We start from the raw sequence: 19,927 nt of genomic DNA on the forward strand, positions 1-19,927 counted from the left end.
TGATGTGGAGGAAATTGAGTTGTACACAGAGAGCACTGCTGGCCTCAGCCCTCCTGGATACTTTGATGAATTAGAGGGTCGGAGGTGAAGAAAATATTTTTTATTAATACCTATAGTTTTATAATGAGATGTCCAACAAGCTCATTTAAGTGTGATGGTCAGGTGTCCACAAACTTTTGGACATACTGTATAGGGGGAGATTTAGTAAAACATGACATTCTCATCTGCACCAGATTCTGTGTGCACCTGTTTTAGTAAATATCCCCCATAGTGTATAAACAAATGTCTTTGTAGGCTGTAACAATAGTAGCATCCTTCTGTGGACACACCTTAATACCATAATTTAGGGATGTCAACATGCATGTGTAAGTATGATGGTCAGGTATCCACAAACTTTAGACATTAAAGTGGAGTTCCACTTGAAAAAAAAAAAAAGTCAGCAGCTACAAAAACTGTAGCTGCTGACGTTTAAAATACAGCCATTCACCTGTCCCTCGGTCCAGCGGTGTCCTCACCACCGCTGGTTTCACCGGCCGTCTTCTCTCCCTGGCGCCGGCATCTTCAGTGTGGGCACCTGGCTGTGACAGCTTGTGAAAAGTGCTGCGCTTTGTGAATGGCCCTGTAGTCTTCTGGGACCTGTCCCATGTCCCAGAAGATTACGGACAGGGAGGGGGGGAGGACGACTTCCGCTTCCGATCACCTAGGCGATCGCAGTGGGAGTGGGTACCTGTCAAATTCGGGTACCCCTCCCCCCCTGCTCCCGAAAAGTGCCAATCCATAATGAGGAGCGGGGGACAAAGGCTTAAAGCGGAACTTCCCCTTTTGGGTGAAGCTCCGCTTTAAGGACTGGTTCACAGCTGATGCAGTCCTGTGCATTTTTTTCTGCATCAAAAATGTATGCACAATGTTTTCCATGTATTCCAATGGCCCTAGTTCACACTAGTACAGTCAGTTTCCAGTTCAGAAAAAAAGTAGAACATGCTGCATTTTTTCTGCACAGAACACAGCAGAATGCATCAAGAACACGCTGGAACAGAGTGTGTCATGAACTGTAAACAAAAACGCATCCGGAACGCATCCAGAGTGTGTTTTTGTGGTGTGAACTGGCCCTAAATGCAGACTTCCTAGTCAACTAGTTTAACACTATCACAGGTAATAGGGCATAGGAAAAAACTATGGTTTCTTTTATAATTCCTAGGGTTAAAGATGATCATGTAACTACAAATTACTCAGTTTGGGCCAAATACTTAAAGAAAGACAGCTGCGATCTGTTGATGAGGTCTCCACTCTTATAAATCTTCCCAGTTTTTATTTCATATAATGTCTCTGAACACTATATGGGTAAAAAAGAAAAAGATTAAACAGTCTTGTTTCCCGTCATGAGCAGATTGTGTGGCTACTGAATGAGTGGTATTATGGGCACATAGAAAAGCGATATTATAATTTTCTGCTGTTGTTTTCATACAATGGCCGCTGGTTTTCATAATCATCCAGTTTATAGTTTTCTCAAAAGCAACACAGTAAAACACAATGGATTATTATGTAAAGAATATAATGGTGAGTGTATTGAAACAAGGATTCAGGATTTCTTGCAAGAAAAGTCTTTCGGAGTAAGCATTACACCACTGATAAACAGTTTGGGCCCATCAAATGTATTATTCTTTTGCAAAGCATTGTCTATCAGGATTCTATCCACTGAGATGTACACAGAAATTAAAAGGAATATCCAGTTAATGAATGTTTTTAAACACAAAAGTAGCAAAATTACCCGTTTACTCTATATGGTCAAAGGTTTGTTGTTCTCAAGTCTTTGGCCATATAGTGTATGTACATTTGTACTTTACAAGCTCCTGTCATCACACCTACTGTATAAGAGCGTGTTGTTCATCCTATTCTAAATCTAAAAGCATTAATATAGATCACCCTTTCTCAACCAGGGTGCCTTGAGGTTTCTTCAGGGGTGCCTTGGCAAAATGTCTAAACATTGCCCAAAACTTGTATACCAGCCAGTGGGTGGACAGGCCTTCCTTTTAGTTAATAAATCACCTCTAATGTTGGGTGTCCTTCAAGTGTGGATGTTGCTGCATTATAAAAAGTATTAGAATAGTGTCTCATATTTTAGAATGGGGTGCCCTTTTAAAATTATGGACAGTCTTGAGGCACCCTATTTTAGAATGGGGAGCCTCAAGACTGTCCATAATTTTAAAGGGTGCCTCGGGACTACCCATCATTTTTAAAGGGTGCTGCGACTGGAAAAAGGTTGGGAAACACGGATATAGATGCACCCCCAAATTCTTTGTGGCTATAACACTCTGTTGGGAAGGAAGGTACTCCACAAGATCTTGGAGTGTGTCTGTGGGAATTTGTGTGCATTCAGTCAAAAGAGCATTTACAAGATCAGGTACCGATGTTAGATGAGAAGATCCTGCTGGCAATTTATTTCCAATTTATCCCAAAGCTGTTCATTAGGGTTCAAGTCAAGGCTCTGTGTAAGACAGATTCCTCCACATCAAACTCATCAAACTATGTCCCTGTGGAGCTAGCTTTGTACATAGGGGCACAGTCATGCTGCAATAGAAAAGGGCCTCCCCCCAACTTTTACCACAAGGATGGAAGTGCACAACTGTCTAAAATGTATTTGTATGCTGTAGTATCAATAGTACTCTTCACTGGAAAATAACAAGGTTTAAGAATAATTGTTATTGTTACCAGATGTAAAACGCTTGGTCAGCTCAGTTATATGTTACTTTCTCACCTCCACTGTTATGCACCATATATTTTAAAGCCGTAAAATCTTTTCTCAGTGACTTGTGAGTTCAAGTGGCAAAAAATGCCTTTCTGCTAAGCAGCTGCTGTCCATGGTCCTGAGAACAGGATGCAACACTAAATCAGGCTATAAGCGGTTAGTTTTTCTTTTTCAATTGGAGGTGGATGGAGAAGGTATACAACCCCGAATCCCCCCCATCGGGACATTGTATTCTGACAGCAGGACCTGCTTGAGCTACCGATGGAGAAAATACTTCCAAAATGTCCCTTCAACAGAAGTCAATCAAACGATCAACTTCTGTTGATCATGGACAGCGACACACTATTTGAAATTGTGATCAGAATACAGCCAGCCTTGTGTTTGTATCTCTGTGTAATTGTAATAGGGGTCTTAACTCTCACATTTCTACTACTTCTCTCATGTTCTGTCTTTAACATCTTTCCATCTTTCCACATGCCATTAGACCAGGGGTGTCCAATCTTCTGCTTTCCTGGGCCACATTGAAAGAAGAGAAATTGTCTTGGGTCACACATAAAATACACAATAATACCAATAAGGAGCAGAGATATTCAGGCAGATCACAGGTGTATATATATATATATATATATATACACACACACACATATATGTACATATATACATATATATATATATATATATATATATAATTCTAAAAGAGGGCAACATAAAACTAGTGCAATATTTGACACTCAATGAATTCTCAAGGTGCTCACCAGATATTTTGGTTCTAATTTTGCCCTTTGTGTGCTTCATCCTTGAAAATAATTGATCACAAATATAGGTACCGTAAACTGATGACATGAATAAGGCTTGATTGTGAAGATTGGGATATTTTTCTTTGGGAAGATAAAACTCCAGTACAGAGACACTGTCAAATCTCTCTTCAGCCAAATGTGTTTACTAAGCGTAAAAGCATTGTTACAAAAAAAAAAAATCTACATTTTAAAGTAAGTTTATGATTTTATGTTGGACCGCATCCTTAGCTGTCTTGGGCTGCATGCGGCTTGTGGGCTGCAGGTTGGGCACCCCTGCATTAGACATCAACCAAGCCTTAAAGAGGAACTGATCCCTGGAAATTGTGCTTTAAAAAGCAGCCAGAAGGCAAAGAACCAGTTACCAGTTATGCCTGTGGTTTTCCTATAGCTGACCTTTCTCCATAACTGACTTAGCAAACCTTGTTCTGCAGTGTCTCTATATATGTAGAGGTGGCCATCTTAGTAGAGGCAGGGCTTTGCTTCCTCATGTCACAGCCTCCAGCAAGTTGAACAGTAAACTGTACAGTAGTGACCTCACCAAATCTCTTTCCTAAATCCCTGGAACCATCAGAGGCAGCAGTGCGTTCATTTTCACACTGCAGATAATACAGCTATAAAAATGTAGGCATAGGAGTGCCTGGCACATTTACATACCTCATGGTGCTCTGCTATTCTTCAGGAAGAATTCCAGACAAATGGTACCACTTAGGTACACTTAACACTTCTAAATTTTCCCTATAATATATCAAATTTTCACTTTTTGAGTTTGTATCACCTTTAAATGCTCTTTAGCACCCTTTTTTTTAGAAACGTGTCTTTCATTAACAATGGTTCTTCTAAAACAGGTATCTTGAACTTCTACAACACAACTACTGCTGCCAAATTTTCTTTGCCTATTGTACTTAATTCTTCTCTTTTGAGATGGTATGCTGGTTTGAGCACACCTCTCATTTCTTTGATGTATAGTATGCCTTTATTTTAAAGCCCTTAAATGCCTTCACTTTGATACTTGTTACATGTGATGTTGGCACTTTGTTAATGTTAATTGTAAGCTGTGCCTGGACAAGGACTGATGTTTATAAATCCAAGCTTTTCATAAAAAGCTATCAGGATATCAGGTCACCTAACACCTCTTCAGCAGAATCTGTTAATTTGTGTGTATTTTTAAAGTGAACCTGTACTCCATTTTAGATTTCCAGCTTCGGATGCCAGCTATTACCTTTATTAGCCAGAAAAATATGTTTTGGACATTAATACTGAAAATTTGATAGCTAGTAAACTCCTATCCTCATACTGATTAGTGGTTCCAAATTAATAATAACTACTGCAGTAGGGAACAGACACAAAAAGATACAGTGGGGCAAAAAAGTATTTAGTCAGCCACCAATTGTGCAAGTTCTCCCACTTAAAAAGATGAGAGAGGCCTGTAATTGGCATCATAGGTAGACCTCAACTATGAGAGACAAAATGAGAAAAAAAAATCCAGACAATCACATTGGCTGATTTGAAAATAATTTATTTGCAAATTATGGTGGAAAGTAAGTATTTGGTCACCTACAAACAAGCAAGATTTCTGGCTCTCACAGACCTGTACCTTCTTCTTTAAGAGGCTCCTCTGTCCTGCACTCATTACCTGTATCAGTGGCACCTGTTTGAACTTGTTATCAGTATAAAAGACACCTGTCCACAACCTCAAACAGTCACACTCCAAACTCCACTATGGTGAAGACCAAAGAGCTGTCGAAGGACACCAGAAACAAAACTGTAGATCTGCACCAGGCTGGGAAGACTGAATCTGCAATAGGCAAGCAGCTTGGTGTGAACAAATCAACTGTGGGAGCAATAATTAGAAAATGGAAGACATACAAGACCACTGATAATCTCCCTCGATCTGGGGCTCCACGCAAGATCTCACCCCGTGGGGTCAAAATGATCACAAGAACGGTCAGCAAAAATCCCAGGACCACACGGGGGGACCTAGTGAATGACCTGCAGAGAGCTGGGACCAACGTAACAAAGGCTACCATCAGTAACACACTACACCGCCAGGGACTCAGATCCTGCAGTGCCAGACATGTCCCCCTGCTTAAGCCAGTACATGTCCGCGCCCGTCTGAAGTTTGCTAGAGAGCATTTGGATGATCCAGAAGAGGATTGGAAAAATGTCATATGGTCAGATGAAACCAAAATAGAACTGTTTGGTAGAAACACAACTCGTCGTGTTTGGAGGAGAGAGAATGCTGAGTTGCATCCAAAGAACACCATACCTACTGTGAAGCATGGGGGTGGCAACATCATGCTTTGGGGCTGCTTCTCCGCAAAGGGACCAGGACAACTGATCCATGTACAGGACAGAATGAATGGGGCCATGTATCATGAGATTTTGAGTGCAAACCTCCTTCCATCAGCAAGGGCATTGAAGATGAAACATGGCTGGGTCTTCCAACATGACAATGATCCCAAACATGTCGCTCGGGCAACGAAGGAGTGGCTTCGTAAGAAGCATTTCAAGGTCCTGGAGTGGCCTAGCCAGTCTCCAGATCTCAACCCCATAGAAAACCTTTGGAGGGAGTTGAAAGTCCGTGTTGCCCAGCGACAGCCCCAAAACATCACTGCTCTAGAGGAGATCTGCATGGAGGAATGGGCCAACATACCAGAAAAAGTGTGTGCCAACCTTGTGAAGACTTACAGGAAACGTTTGACCTCTGTCATTGCCAACAAAGGATATATAACAAAGTATTGAGATGAACTTTTGATATTGACCAAATACTTATTTTCCACCATAATTTGCAAATAAATTCTTTCCAAATCAGCCAATGTGATTGTCTGGATTTTTTTTCTCATCTTGTCTCTCATAGTTGAGGTCTACCTATGATGCCAATTACAGGACTCTCTCATCTTTTTAAGTGGGAGAACTTGCACAATTGGTGGCTGACTAAATACTTTTTTGCCCCACTGTACATTCAGCATCTTTCCAAATAACTGTTCTGTTTATTTCGCCCATTTTAAGTTTTTAATATTACAAATTGTACTTTTATTGTAACAAGAGGCATTACATAGGCAGGCTGATTTCTAATCCGGACTTGAAAGAATGCAGACATGTAAGGAAAACATTATAAGTGCCTTGTGCACAATGAGTTCAGTGTGCAATACATAGGCATACAATACATAAAAATACCGTTTTATACAGGATTTACAAATTAAATCATCTTTCCTTAGCTTTCTGGGCTAATGCCAAATGATTCTACTGTCCAATAAGGCTGTTTCAGTGCTCACTAAAGGCACAAAAAGATGGCAATTGGTGGAGCTTAGACATGAAGTAACAAAGTGATACTAATTCAGAGAAGGGCTCAAAAGAGGTTTTTGTGGGTCTTCAGGTATCTTATTGTAGGACTTTTTTAGGGGTACAGGATAAGCAAGAGATACCTAAAATAAAACGTTAGACTTTAAAATATTTAAGTTTATCTAAAGTCTCCTGTACGACTGAACCAAATCTTTCTGATTGACAAGCTAGAGTCTTGTGAGTCAGCAGTGACAATGTTGATAACCATGCCCCTGCAACATCTTCTTATTTCACGGTGTAGTGTAAGTGACAGCTCTTCACTGAATGCAGGAGCAGTGCAGCCTCATTGTCACACCATCACAGGAAACTGCATAATGTGGACTTCACTGGCAGGATCAACACTTATTTATGGGAATTTGCAGGGGGCCTAAAATGAAACTGAAAGAGCAGATGCATTTAAAATTAAATGGTGCAAGACATTTTTTTAATGTTTTTTTTTTAAATGGGAGATCATAGTTCCACTTTAGTGTGTGTAATGTGGATGTTTTCCTTTCAGGTTTAAATTCAATGTCACAGATACAGTTTCCTGGGAGCAGTTCTTGAAAAAATTTCAGGGACCTGTCTGTATTGAAAATGGCCAGACTCTGCCAATCAAGTCAAATCACAGGTGATTTATCACGGTTACATGATAGTTTATGTTTTACACTTACAGGTAAAATCAAACTTTATATAACATTTTAAGTTATGATAAATAGCGGTAACAAATATAATAATATTGAGAAAATATAACAAGAAACCTAGCTGCAGGTAGGATATGGATGCTTTTCTCCAATGAGTTCACCCATTTTCAATGGCTTGGCAGATGATCAAACCAGATGTGTGCTTGTAGCAGCTCTGTTGAGCGACTAAGAGCCGGTTCACATATATGCGGATTGGATGCAGTTTCCAATGCGCAAGCATGTGAAATAACATTACTTTCTATGGTGCCTGTTCACATATGTCCAGTGCACTGGTAGTGCAGATTCAGTGTGGATTGAAAAAGAGTCCTGTATGATTTTTGAACAGTGCGGTCTGGTTCAGGTGCAGATTACAGGCTCATTGGCTTCCATGGGAACCGCTTCTAAATTGCACATCATGAGTTTGTGAATACGATTTCAGGACGGTTTTCTCTTCTGATCCTGATGTAAACCTGACCTGATCTAAACCTGACCTGAACAACTAGTTTGTCAATTAGCTTAAAATTGCACCGCACATGTGTGAATTCAAACGTATTCCAGTTTTGACTACATTGTGAATAGGAATAATTGGTAGTAATGACCAATCGTAACCCTTGGAAAATAGTGTCACCATTCAAAGAAAAGAGCATGCATTCTTTGAAGCCTGGGCAGTTCGTGTGACCCTGCTGGCAGAATACAATAGCATAGCGGGAGGATTCCCCCATCCACATTTAATGTGTGAATGGGGGAAATGACTTATTTTTTCTTCGTTCTACCTGCTGGATGAACAAAAAAAATAATCATGTATGGGCTGTCTTAGGGACTAAACACACAATACAAGAATATTGTTAAAGTGAATGTAAAGGCAGAATTAAATTTTTTTGTAGTTTTTGATAGATTGTAACTGGTTAGACCAGGAGTGTTCAACCCGTGGCCCCGGGGTCATATGTAGCCCTCGGAGCCCTCTGGTGTGGCCCTCGACATCAAACCAGCGAAGCTCATGCCTGGGGCCAGCAACCCGTTGATCGTGATTTGGGCTTGCCGACCCAACATACCAGAGCATCTGAGTGCATAGAGCCGGAGCCAGCAGTGGAAGAAGCAGGAACCCACGGAGGGAGCAGGAGCTGCATAAGCCAATGCTTCCTCTGTAGCGCCAGCTCCTGACCCAGGCAGAGTGATATCAAGTGCACTGCGCCTGGGACCTTTCCAGCAGCCTGGAAAGCAATGCCAGCAGAAGCTGGAAGAGGAAAAAAAGGTCAGTGTATTCTACAGCCCATATACTGTGCTTCTGCACTGAGCATATTAGCACCTATAAAATGGTTAACAACTATTAGGCTGCTTTCAAACTGAACCGCCAGTGCAGCGCAGTGCACCTGCAGGTTAACTGCACTGAGCCATAGACTTCTATTATATCCTAGGACAGGAAGGTTGTAGAACACAGACTCTTTTTTTTCATGACCCATTTTTACCTGGGGGGATGGGCTAGGGTGTAAAGCATGGATCTTGCATTTTAGTGCAAGGTCTACTATAACTTTTTTTTGTATGAAGAGTGTGTAATTTTTTGAGCCAAAGACAATCAGAGATTTTCATTTGTAGAAAGTTTGTATAGACATATATTTACTTTATTGGAATATTTAATGATAAATGCAATATATGCAACAAATGAACAAATGCAATTTTTTGCACTTTACAATGGTTTCAAAACCATGTATCATGATTAGATTATTAAAGTGGAGCTCCAATTTTTTTTTTAGATGTATGCATCCCCCATACTGTATGAAAGGAAAAATGTTGCCAAGTTGTACTTCCCGCTCCACTCTCCAGCGCTGTAGCCAGTTTCCATTTCTGTTCAGCTAGTCCTCTTCAGACACAATTAAATTCACATAATTTTGCCCATTACCTAAAAGTCCAGCCTGTCCCTGACAACACCCCCAACCCCCTGGGTATTCTGCTTCAGAGCCTACCTTCCATCCACTCATGTCACCATGCAACCCCAGCCCGTTGCTCTGCACTCCGCAGCCCTCCCTTATTTTACAGTGCTTGGACCTGGCAATTGGCCACTCAGGACTAAGCACCGCATGCTGGAAGGTGGTAACATACTCTTCTGGGTATTTTGTGACTTAGAAAAAGCAATGGACTGGCTAGGGAGGGAAGGAAAGTATAAGTGGGTCAAGGTGGTGGGCTTTCAAGAGACTCTGTAGGAGGATAAAGAGTGACAGACTTTTCTAACCGTTAGGATGATCATATTTACATATATATCCCATACCCTCCACAAATGAGTATGTTCACCTTTACATCTTAGGGTCAGTCCTGTGAAAATAAGAGATGAAACATTCTCTAATGACCACATTCTTCAAAAACTTCACCAACACTTCCAGGAAGCCTACCCCTCTCTAAAACAGGCCTTTCTTATACTTGATGAGGTGAGTTTCATTCTTGTATGGCATTAATACTGTACGTTATTTACTATAGTCTGCACCTAGTATGTTATATGGATATTGGAGGGCTGTGTATTTGCACTCAGCGGTGACTGAGTTGTAAAAGGTACAACTCTTTAGAATTAGGACACCTTCAGAATAGTCTAAATTTTCCAAAGCATAATTTGACAAGTGGTTAGCAGCATTCTTTGGGGGTTTTATTCATTGATGACTTGCCAGAATCATACAGTTCCCACAGGTTTGGCACACTTTTCACCCATGTCTGAAGAACCACTTCAATACTGACTTCTATAGCTTGTGCTCACCCCAGAGGTTCATGGAGCTCATAATCAAATGGGTGCAAAGAGTTTGTCTTAAATCTGAATTCCAGGTGTGCATTTTATTACATGGTTACAATGAACCAGCTTGAGACAATGTAGGCATGCATGTGTCATACCTGTGGAATCTGGAAATCACTGTAGCAGGTGTCCTTACTACAGTGATTGCTGCTGTTTTCCGGGTGCTATGCCCTGCATATTGAACACAGGAGGTCACTTGCTCAGCACAGGTGTCATTCACATAACGCCTTGCATTTTTCTCAACAAATGCAAGTCATACTCTGAATGGACGAGATGTAGAGGTGGTGTCATCACAATCTTCACCTAATACAGTGAGAGAACACGTTGCATTTTTTTTAGAAAAATGTAAGGCGTTCTGTGGAAAGTGTCCATGTCAAACAAGCAACCTCCTTTGTTAGCTATGCAGGCACGGGGCGTGGCTGAACAAGAAAGTGCCTGAACAAAGACCTTCATGGCAGGATCACCAGATATAATTTTAATGAGAGCTGCAGATTTAAACATATTAAAGATTACTTTAAACACTTATATGAGATTTAAGCTGTTTGAGTTATATCTACACTAATAGAACCGACCCTACTAGGGTGTTTTAAGCATGAGTGATGTCTTATTTTTCTCCACGGTTTCAGGGACGCAAAGGCAAAGTGAGCAGAAAGGAGCTACGCCGTATTGTTGACTGCATGATGTTCCGCATCACAGATGAGCAGTTCAAAGAGTTAATGATCATCCTGGACCCGGAACACTCCGGATTCATCAGCTACCACCAGTTCCTGGACTTGTTTGAAGAAAAGGAATCTGTTGTACGTGCCCATTAGCAGCTGAAAGCTGTTTTTATTCCTTTCTCTGTCTGGTTTGTTCTGAGCTATGAGACTTGGAGCTCACATAGCGATAGGAAAGGATGATTTCCGAAGCATTGCCGTCACCCATCTAATGAGCATAATACATTAACACTGCATTAGGAGACGTGGAAAGGATACTGCCTGGAGACCTCTGTAGTGAGAATGACCAGAAAATACCAAAAGATTAGAAAAGATCATCCGGTATTATATATTTCAGTTAAAAAGAATGGGAATCTGGGCTTCCTTGTAGTTTAGTTTGGTTATAAATTGAAGAACAAAGACGAATTTGCAGCAAGCACATGGCTGCCAGACGAGGATGAATATAGACAATCCTAATGAGGGCTCGCAGTATGTAGCAGCGCCTGACTATGAAGTTGTAAGTAGCACGTTCCACAGGCAGACAAAACTTTATTGGAAGCATGAATTTTTAAAAAGCAAGTGTAGCCAAAAAGTAAAATTAACCCTTCAAGTGCTGATTCTTTGAAAAGACAAGCTCAGTGCTACAGACAGCAGAAAACATTGAACTTCTAAATGTTTATTTGAAATGGGAAGATATAGAAATATAGGTACTGCTGGTGTATTTTTGAAGGTAAATGCTACAGGGCTGTCACTTTCATCTTTCCTTTATTCAGTGAGTTACTCACCAGTAATAAGTATACAGCCAACAAAGTGGTGAACAAAGTGGTCCAACATCAAAATATTTTTTTAATGTTCCTGCTGATCCACTAAAAAAACAAAAAAAAACAAAAAAGTAACAAGTAGCAACGCAATGCTTACCTACAGTCCAGAGCTATCCCCATACAGTACCTCACCTTCACCAGCATCTAACAGGATAGAAGAGGTAAGTAGAAAAAAAGCATAACATACTGCTGGCACAGGCCCAAAGGATGGTAGGGTACGGAGCCTGGAGTTGGGCATTAACATGCACATACTCTTTCTAGGTTGGGGATTTTCTACATAGTGAAGAAATAGAAGTTTACTCATATGTTTTCTAGCAGATTCCAAGGGCCAGTATAAGATCTGTAGGACCCCTTAGCTAAAATAATGTTTGGAGACATTTAAAACTTTTGAAAGAGGGAAAAGGAGAATATAATGACTGATGAGGCCTGAGCTGGTAATTCATAGTTACTAACACATAATTCTCTTTCCTTTTCACCAGAATGACTGGTACATTCTGACACATGTTAACATACCTCACTTTGGTACAAGTGATCCTATTACCCCTATCCTGTAGTCCTTGCACTGTCTACCTGTCAAGTTTTGCATAGACTTTAAGATCCTCTTGCTCACCTATCAGGCTCTTCTTGGCTTGGCACCCCAACATCTGTCTGAACTCTTATTAAATTACTCCCCCCTCTTAACCTTCGCTTCTCAAATTCTGGTCTTCTGTGTGTTCCCCCCTACTCGCCTACACTCGATGGGAGACAGAGCCTTCTGCTATGCCCCAAAACCCTGGAATTCATTTCCAAAGAACATCAGTGAGTCATCTTCTCTAAACTCATTCAAATCAAATCTAAAAACCTTTTTTATTTAGACAATCTTTCACGTTATTGTCCCCTTTTCCCCTTTGTTTTATCCTGTGTATTTCTTGTGTTTTTCTTATAAAGCACTTTGAGAAGCTGCCTTTAAAGGCGCTATATAAAATTAAGATTATTATTATTATTATAATACCTGGAAAGTTTTGGAACCCTGTGAGTGGGAGAGGTGATCATCATGAGCTGTGTTAAGGGTGGGGAAAAAATATCATTTTTAAGGGTGTGGTTTGATAGTGTCAGGCCATTTCAGGTAGAGTGTTAACTTGTATGATTCCCAAAACAAACTTTTATGGTACCATAAAGTCCGACATTTTTTTCATATAAATTAGGAATGTGGCACCCTGGCCTACAACACTAATTATCTAGCAAAGAATTTGTTTGGTCACACACTCACACATTAACATGCCGTAGGCTGTGGACATCTACAGACATATGACAGTACACATTTAACATACTGATAGGTATGATCATATTTGGGCAACACAGTGGAAATTATGATAATACATGGGCATGAAAGTGAGCAAAACAATAGCAATTACGGCGATATGCTCACAATGGCAATTCTGACAATACATGGAAACCAAATGTGGTTAAAATATTGGAAGTACACGGGGAACACCTTGGCTATTGTGACAGTTTGTGGGCAGCAAACTGACAGCTGTGGCAATTTGTGGGCAACACACTGGGAATACTTAAACTATATAAACCACAACCCTGCATTCATCCATTTTGAAGTTTCATGTTATTTCGGTGCGATTTGTATATTTTACAAGCAAATTCTATAGCCTAAAAATATTTTCTTTTCTTTTACCTAGACAGGTCACAAGTGGCTAAATAATACCAAGCAACCAGTAAAGGATACATCAGTTGCATTGTCTTTGGAGACGGTAAGAGCTCTGTAGTCAGACCTCCTTTTCTACTCATGCAACCATGTGTATGTGGCATCAACAAAAGTGGGCTTTAGAGTGGTTGTAAACGCTTACAGTGCCTTGAAAAACTATTCATACCCCTTGAAATTTTCCACATTTTGTCATGTTACAATCAAAAACATAAATGTATTTTATTGGGATTTTATGTGATTGACCAACTCAAAGTGGCACATAATTGAGAAAGGAAGGAAAATGCTAAATGGTTTTCAAACTTTTTTGCAAATAAATATGTGAAATGTGTGGCGTGCATTTGTATTCAGCCCTCTTTACTCTGATACCCCTAAATAAAATCTAGTGGAACAAATTGCCTTCAGAAGTCACGTAATTAGTAAATAGAGACCACCTGTGTGTAATTTAATCTCAGTATAAATACAGCTGTTCTGTGAAGCCCTCAGAGGTTTCTTAGAGAACATTAGCGAACAAACGGCATCATGAAGGCCAAGAAACACACCAGACAGGTCAGGGATAAAGTTGTAGAGAAGTTTCAAGCAGTGTTAGGTTATAAAAAATTATCCCAAGCTTTGCACATCTCACAGAGCACTGTTCAATCCATCATCCAAAAATGGAAAGAGTATGGCACAACTGAAAACCTACCAAGACATGGCCATCCACCTAAACTGACAGGCCAGACAAGGAGTGCATTAATCAGAGAAGCACATGGTAACTCTGAAGGAGCTGCAGAGATCCACAGCTCAGATGGGAGAATCTGTCCATTAGTCGTGCACTCCTCAGATATGGCCTTTATGGAAGAAGACTGGCAAGAAGAAAGCCATTGTTGAAAGAAAGCCATAAGAAGTCCTGTTTGCAGTTTACGAGAAGCCATGTGGGGGACACAGCAAACATGTGGAAGAAGGTGCTCTGGTCAGATGAGACCAAAATGTAACTTTTTGGCCTAAAAGCAAAACTTTATGTGTGGCAGAAAACTAATACTGCACATCACCCTGAACACACCATCCCTACCGTGAAACATGGTGGTGGCAGCATCAAGCTGTGGGGTTGCTTTTCTTCAGCAGGAACAGGGAAGCTGGACAGAGGTTATGGGAAGATGGATGGAGTCAAATAGAGAGCAATCTTAGAAGAAAACCTGTTACAGTCTTCAAAAGACTTGAGACTGGGGCGGAGTTCACCTTCCAGCAGGACAACAACCCTAAACAGAGCTACAATGGAATGGTTTAGATCAATGTCCATGTGCATATCCATGTGTTAGAATGGCCCAGTCAAAGTCCAGACCTGAATCCAATTGAGCATCTGTGGCAAGACTTGAAAATTGCTGTTCACAGATGCTCTCCATCCAATCTGACAGAACTTGAGCTATTTTGCAAATAAAATGAGCAAGAATGTCACTCTCTAGATGTGCAAAGCTTGTGAAGACATACCCCAAAAGACTTGCTGCTGTAATTGCAGCAAAAGGTGGTTCTACAAAGTATTGACTCAGGGGGGCTGAATACAAATGCACACCATACTTTTCATATATTTCTTTGTAAAAATGTTTGAAAACCATTTATCATTTTCCTTCCACTTCACCATTATGTGCCACTTTGTGTTGGTCTATCGTATAAAATCCCAATAAAATACATTTACGTTTTTGGTTGTAACATGACAAAATGTGGAAAATTTCAAGGGGTATGAATACTTTTTCAAGGTACTGTATATATACCCAATGAAGAGACTGGCCTCAGGTGCTCTTACTTGAGACAAGTACACACTGTGCTTTGCATTGCATGTCTGAGGTTTATAACCACTGTAATGCCAAGTCGCCATGCAAGTGCATCCTGAGTGCAGCCTGAGGTTGTGTGCTGAGAGCATGCCTACTGCGTCCTCCCAGCACACTGACCAAGCTGTCACCAATAGCTCTTGGTCACAATTTCTGATTGAGAACCAGGGAGACCAATCATGTGACCTCTATAAGAGACAGTCACAGCAGATCAGTAGATTTAGAAGCTGAGCCTCCTGGACATTGAAGTAAGGCAGCAGTAAGGGGTTAAAGTCTGAGTAAATAAGTATTTTTAATTAGGTATGGCATCACATCTCACTGTATACATTTTTTTAAGCTAACTTTTTTTGTGAATTTGTTGCAAACTTTTTTTTTACTTGGAGAACATTTCCTTTTGCAAGCTGACAGTGCTAAACCAATTAGATGCCTCATGATCAGGCCTCATGCACGCTGGGCGATTTTACAGCTGTTGTTTTGGGTGTCAGTCCAGTAAACAGCCAGTAAACTCCCCAGCATGTTATCCTATGTGTCCATGCACACATAGGCTTTTATCAGCAGGAGCGTTTTCAGGCTGGACAAATAAACCAGAACTACTGCGAAGAGGAGTTTTTCAGCTGTAAAAATTCTCTAACACTGAAAAACGCTGAAAAACATGGCTATCCAGTGTATATGAATGTTTTTGACCCTCAACCGTTTGTGGGAGTATAGTTTTTCAGCCTTTGCAGTTTGTAGTTTTTTTTAGCAAAATGCTAATGCAAAAATGCAACAAAGCTCAAGTTTTTAAAGCGGCATTCTACAGCTAACGCATGAGAATGCCGTGTGCATGAGACCTTAGCAACAGCATTTTCAGCTTGCTGTGCAAGCGCTTTCAGTTGGCCTTGGGGCTGCCAAGCTGGTGGACTTCATAAGCAGCCTAGCGGCCACCTGCAAGGTTCACACGGCAGGCTGACAATTAAACATAAAGTGCTGGTGCAGAGTAAGGCTGCTTTCATACTGATCCGTTTTTCTTCCACTTTCACGTCACCATGTATTTCTGTGGAATTCTTCACACTGATCCATTGCGTGTCAGGTGCATTTTTAAAAATCCTCCTTGTTGCATTTTTGATGCAGGTTTGGTGCGGTAAAATAATGCACCAAAAACCTACCCATTGAAATCAATGGAAAAAGCATCAAAAATGCATCCAAAAGGCATCTGCGGTGCATTTTTGCTGCAGTTTTTGAGTCACATATGTTAAAAATGAATCGTAAATGAGGATCAGTGTGAAAGTAGCCTTATCGTGGTATCTGCTCTCTGTTATAAACTGTCGCATAAGTCTGTTATGTATATAAAGGGTTATACGTTTTCAGAAATTGCATTGTGTATGTGTTACATGGCCGTGTTAGATAAAGGTAATGCTAACACCCAGTACACACGATCAGAAAATCGTACGAAAAATACCACTTTCCAAGCGATCTGATAGCTAGTACACAGCATTTGTCACAATTTTCATTTAATCAGTACAGTATTTGTCCGAAAACAAACGGAAGAGCAAGACCACACATGCTCAAAAATGAAAGAATACATTACAATACAATACAACACATTACATCACTTTCGAAGTTGCATTCTGTCATATGAGAATTTTCATAACTTTAGTAACCTCTTCATTTTCAATATGAGACTAGCGTGCAAAAAAAACAGATGATCATTTGTCTGATGTATCATGTGAATGGTGCTTTAATGGTTGATTTACACATTTCCTGTCATGAGCTAGATACCAGCAGATATGCAGAGTACACAGTATGATGTTTGTTTGGGGAAAGGTATATAGTTCTGTGGGCTGGGTGAGTTACCGAATTGAAATCCTAAAACCATTGACTGAATTAGCCCTTGTGTACTGCTGCTGTTGGTCATATTATGACAGTCTAAAGGAAAAGTTCACCGTTTATAAAATGTTATATGCTACACCCATATTCAGGGTGTAACATGTTACGAAAGGACTGGCCCCTGATCCCCTTTTGACAGCTAGTGGGGGATCTTCTCTCCTCACTAATTCACAATTTAAAAAAAAACACGGCCTTGTGGGGCTCTGCCCACCTGCCTGCATCACACATTGCCAGTGTTCTGTGAATGGGAAAACTACAAGTTCCGACAGCCTTTGCAGCTCTCGGCTTGTAGTTCTCAATGAACTACCACAGCGCTGTGGAGTGCTGTGGTAGTTCATTGATTCTTCCTGTCAGAGTTTATCTGCTTGCCCATATGAGGTACGAGCAGACAGATACACTGACAGGTCTGCAGGAGGCCTGAGTGGCACCAGCTATCTGTTAATTGATGGTGCAATGTTTTCCAGGCTCCCAAAACAAATATAAAATGCACATTTAAAAAAAAAAAAAAAAAAGTGCATTTATTATTTTTTGTTAGAAGGCGAAGGTAACTTTAAACGCTGAACTTTAGGTACAAATAAAGGACACAAATTAATGCAACTCTTGATTCATTAATATATTATTATATATACAGTTGTGTTCAAAATAATAGCAGTGTGTTGAAAAAAGTGACTAAAGCTCAAAATCCTTCTAATAGCTTTTATTTCCATACACACAAATGCATTGGGAACACTACACATTCTATTCCAAATCAAAACATGAAGAAAAATATATAAAATTTGTGTTGTTCCTCTAAACAAATTGAAGAAAAGTGAATATTAGACTGTTCAAAAAAATAGCAGTGTTTGTATTCTTCTTTACAAACTCAAACATTCACTATATAAACTGAAAAATGTTTGAAGACTTTGCTTTCCTTTGAATCACTTAATTAATATTTAGCTCATCAATCTTCTATTTCACTGTCCAGTCACACATTGGTGAAGGGACAAAACCTGTTACTGCATTGCCACAGGTCTCCTACCCTGCCAGACGGGGCTGTGTCATGGCAGTATAAATCATAGGACTGAATGGACAGAAATACAAAACCTTTGGCCAAACAGCTGCCTTGTATATATTTTGATCTCTTTATTTAGATGTTTGCCTTGAGTTCAGCTTTAAATCTTTGCATTTAGGCCCTCTGTAATTATACTCTTGCTTGTCCTTTAACTATACAAAACGGCGGCAGCTCTGAAGAAAGATGTGTCATTCTGCAATTAGAAGAGCTGCAGTCATTGTGGATTACAAAGTGTTAATGGCTGACATGCAGATAAGGAAGAAGTTTATATGTAAATTGCTGCACAATGTTGCTGTATCTTTTTAACAACATCGCGGTGCTGTTTACTACCATCGGCAAGGCAGCCAGACGAGAACCGAGCTATTAAATAAGAATTAATTTAATCAGCCAGCCGCTTCCAACTTTTATGTTCTCAACTATTTGCATAGTTTTTGGAAAAGTGTTGAAAGCACAAAGATCTGCGCCGTAAATATGAATTTGTTGGGAAAGCAATATGGCTGTATTGTGAAGTTGATTTTTGTTTTTCAAAAATGTAGTCCTCTCAAAAGCGTTATTTTAAGTTAAAGGTGGGGACTGGCTTTCTATGGGCCTGTGTAAAAGGGATTTTTTATTTTTTTTGGGTACACTGTTTTGCGTTCACTTTCAGCGCTGTTCGAAGGCTTTAAGCAAAGGCAGAGCATGTGTTTGAGCAGTTGTCTACCTGCTTGTCCCAGGGGTTGACAACTCTTTCCTGTTACTGAGGAACTTTTGAAGTAGCAGAAAGGGATCTTTACAAAGCCAGCACCTAAAGAGGTGCAAAGAAAGGAATGTCATGCCTCACAATTTAGGCTCAATCACATGGGTACAGTGAGCCACTATTTGCATACAGCTGCCTGTACAAATCAATGACAGGCTGCGGCTGTACTCTAGTAACTGCACATCTGAGCATTTGCTTGCAAACACGGATGGATGAGTAGTCCTGGGTGCAAACTGTTTGTGTCTAGATGCACATATTCACCCTGTACGCAAGTAAATGCTTGGATGTGTGGTTACCAGTGTGCAACCAGAGTCTATTATGGATTTGTGTCTGTATGCAATCACCTGGCACTCCCAGGTAGAGATGTACTCCTTTTTTATGGTGTATGACTCTCTGCGCTCATGTGAAATGCCATTAAAGTGTAATTATAGAATAGCATCCCAATGCATAGCTAAATGTCACAATGTCGTGTTATTCTGCACTATGTTAAAAAAAAGTCATGTTCATTTTTCCTCATATTTAAAGGTGTCTTAAGCCCATAAAAATTTAATATATTGCAGTTTGGAAATCCTTAAATGTAGTATCTACACTTGTTTTATTTTGTTGGCTTTTTTTTCTGTTATTTTCACCTGGTAATCTAGCCAATAACACATTTCTGTCTTAGTGTGTGACCACTCTTGACTAGCAATGAGGAGCAGCATTGTCATTCTAGGGAGAGGGTAGTGTTTGACTAGCAGATTTAGATGGACTTGACTAACAAATAAAGCCCAATTCCTGCTACTGCTGTTTAAGCAGTTACAGCAACATTTTTTTCTCTTTTTTGGATAAAGAATTTATATAAGTGAATAAAAGCTAACCATTGTAAGCAATCTGTCAGTGGTAAATGCTTTGTCTCAAACATTTAACTGCCACTTTTGCTAGACAGCCTGGTCTGTTAAAGGAA

At 40.2% G+C, this 19,927-nt stretch overlaps 1 protein-coding gene across 1 annotated transcript in view; it reads left to right on the forward strand.

Moving 5' to 3' along the window:
• EFCAB6 (EF-hand calcium binding domain 6) overlaps window positions 1–19,927 on the forward strand; it is a 212,375-nt gene that overhangs the window by 122,709 nt on the left and 69,739 nt on the right. Inside the window, exons 11-14 of the mRNA XM_089680804.1 lie at window positions 7,382–7,492; window positions 9,844–9,964; window positions 10,944–11,114; window positions 13,504–13,575. Of these exons, the coding sequence (XP_089536930.1) occupies window positions 7,382–7,492; window positions 9,844–9,964; window positions 10,944–11,114; window positions 13,504–13,575 (475 nt within the window). The remainder of the gene's footprint in view (window positions 1–7,381; window positions 7,493–9,843; window positions 9,965–10,943; window positions 11,115–13,503; window positions 13,576–19,927) is intronic.

The sequence above is a fragment of the Staurois parvus genome, unplaced genomic scaffold, assembly GCF_062004578.1.
Source record: "Staurois parvus isolate SC_StPar_1 unplaced genomic scaffold, SC_StPar_1.0 ptg000249l, whole genome shotgun sequence".
Classification (NCBI taxonomy): Eukaryota; Metazoa; Chordata; class Amphibia; order Anura; family Ranidae; genus Staurois; species Staurois parvus.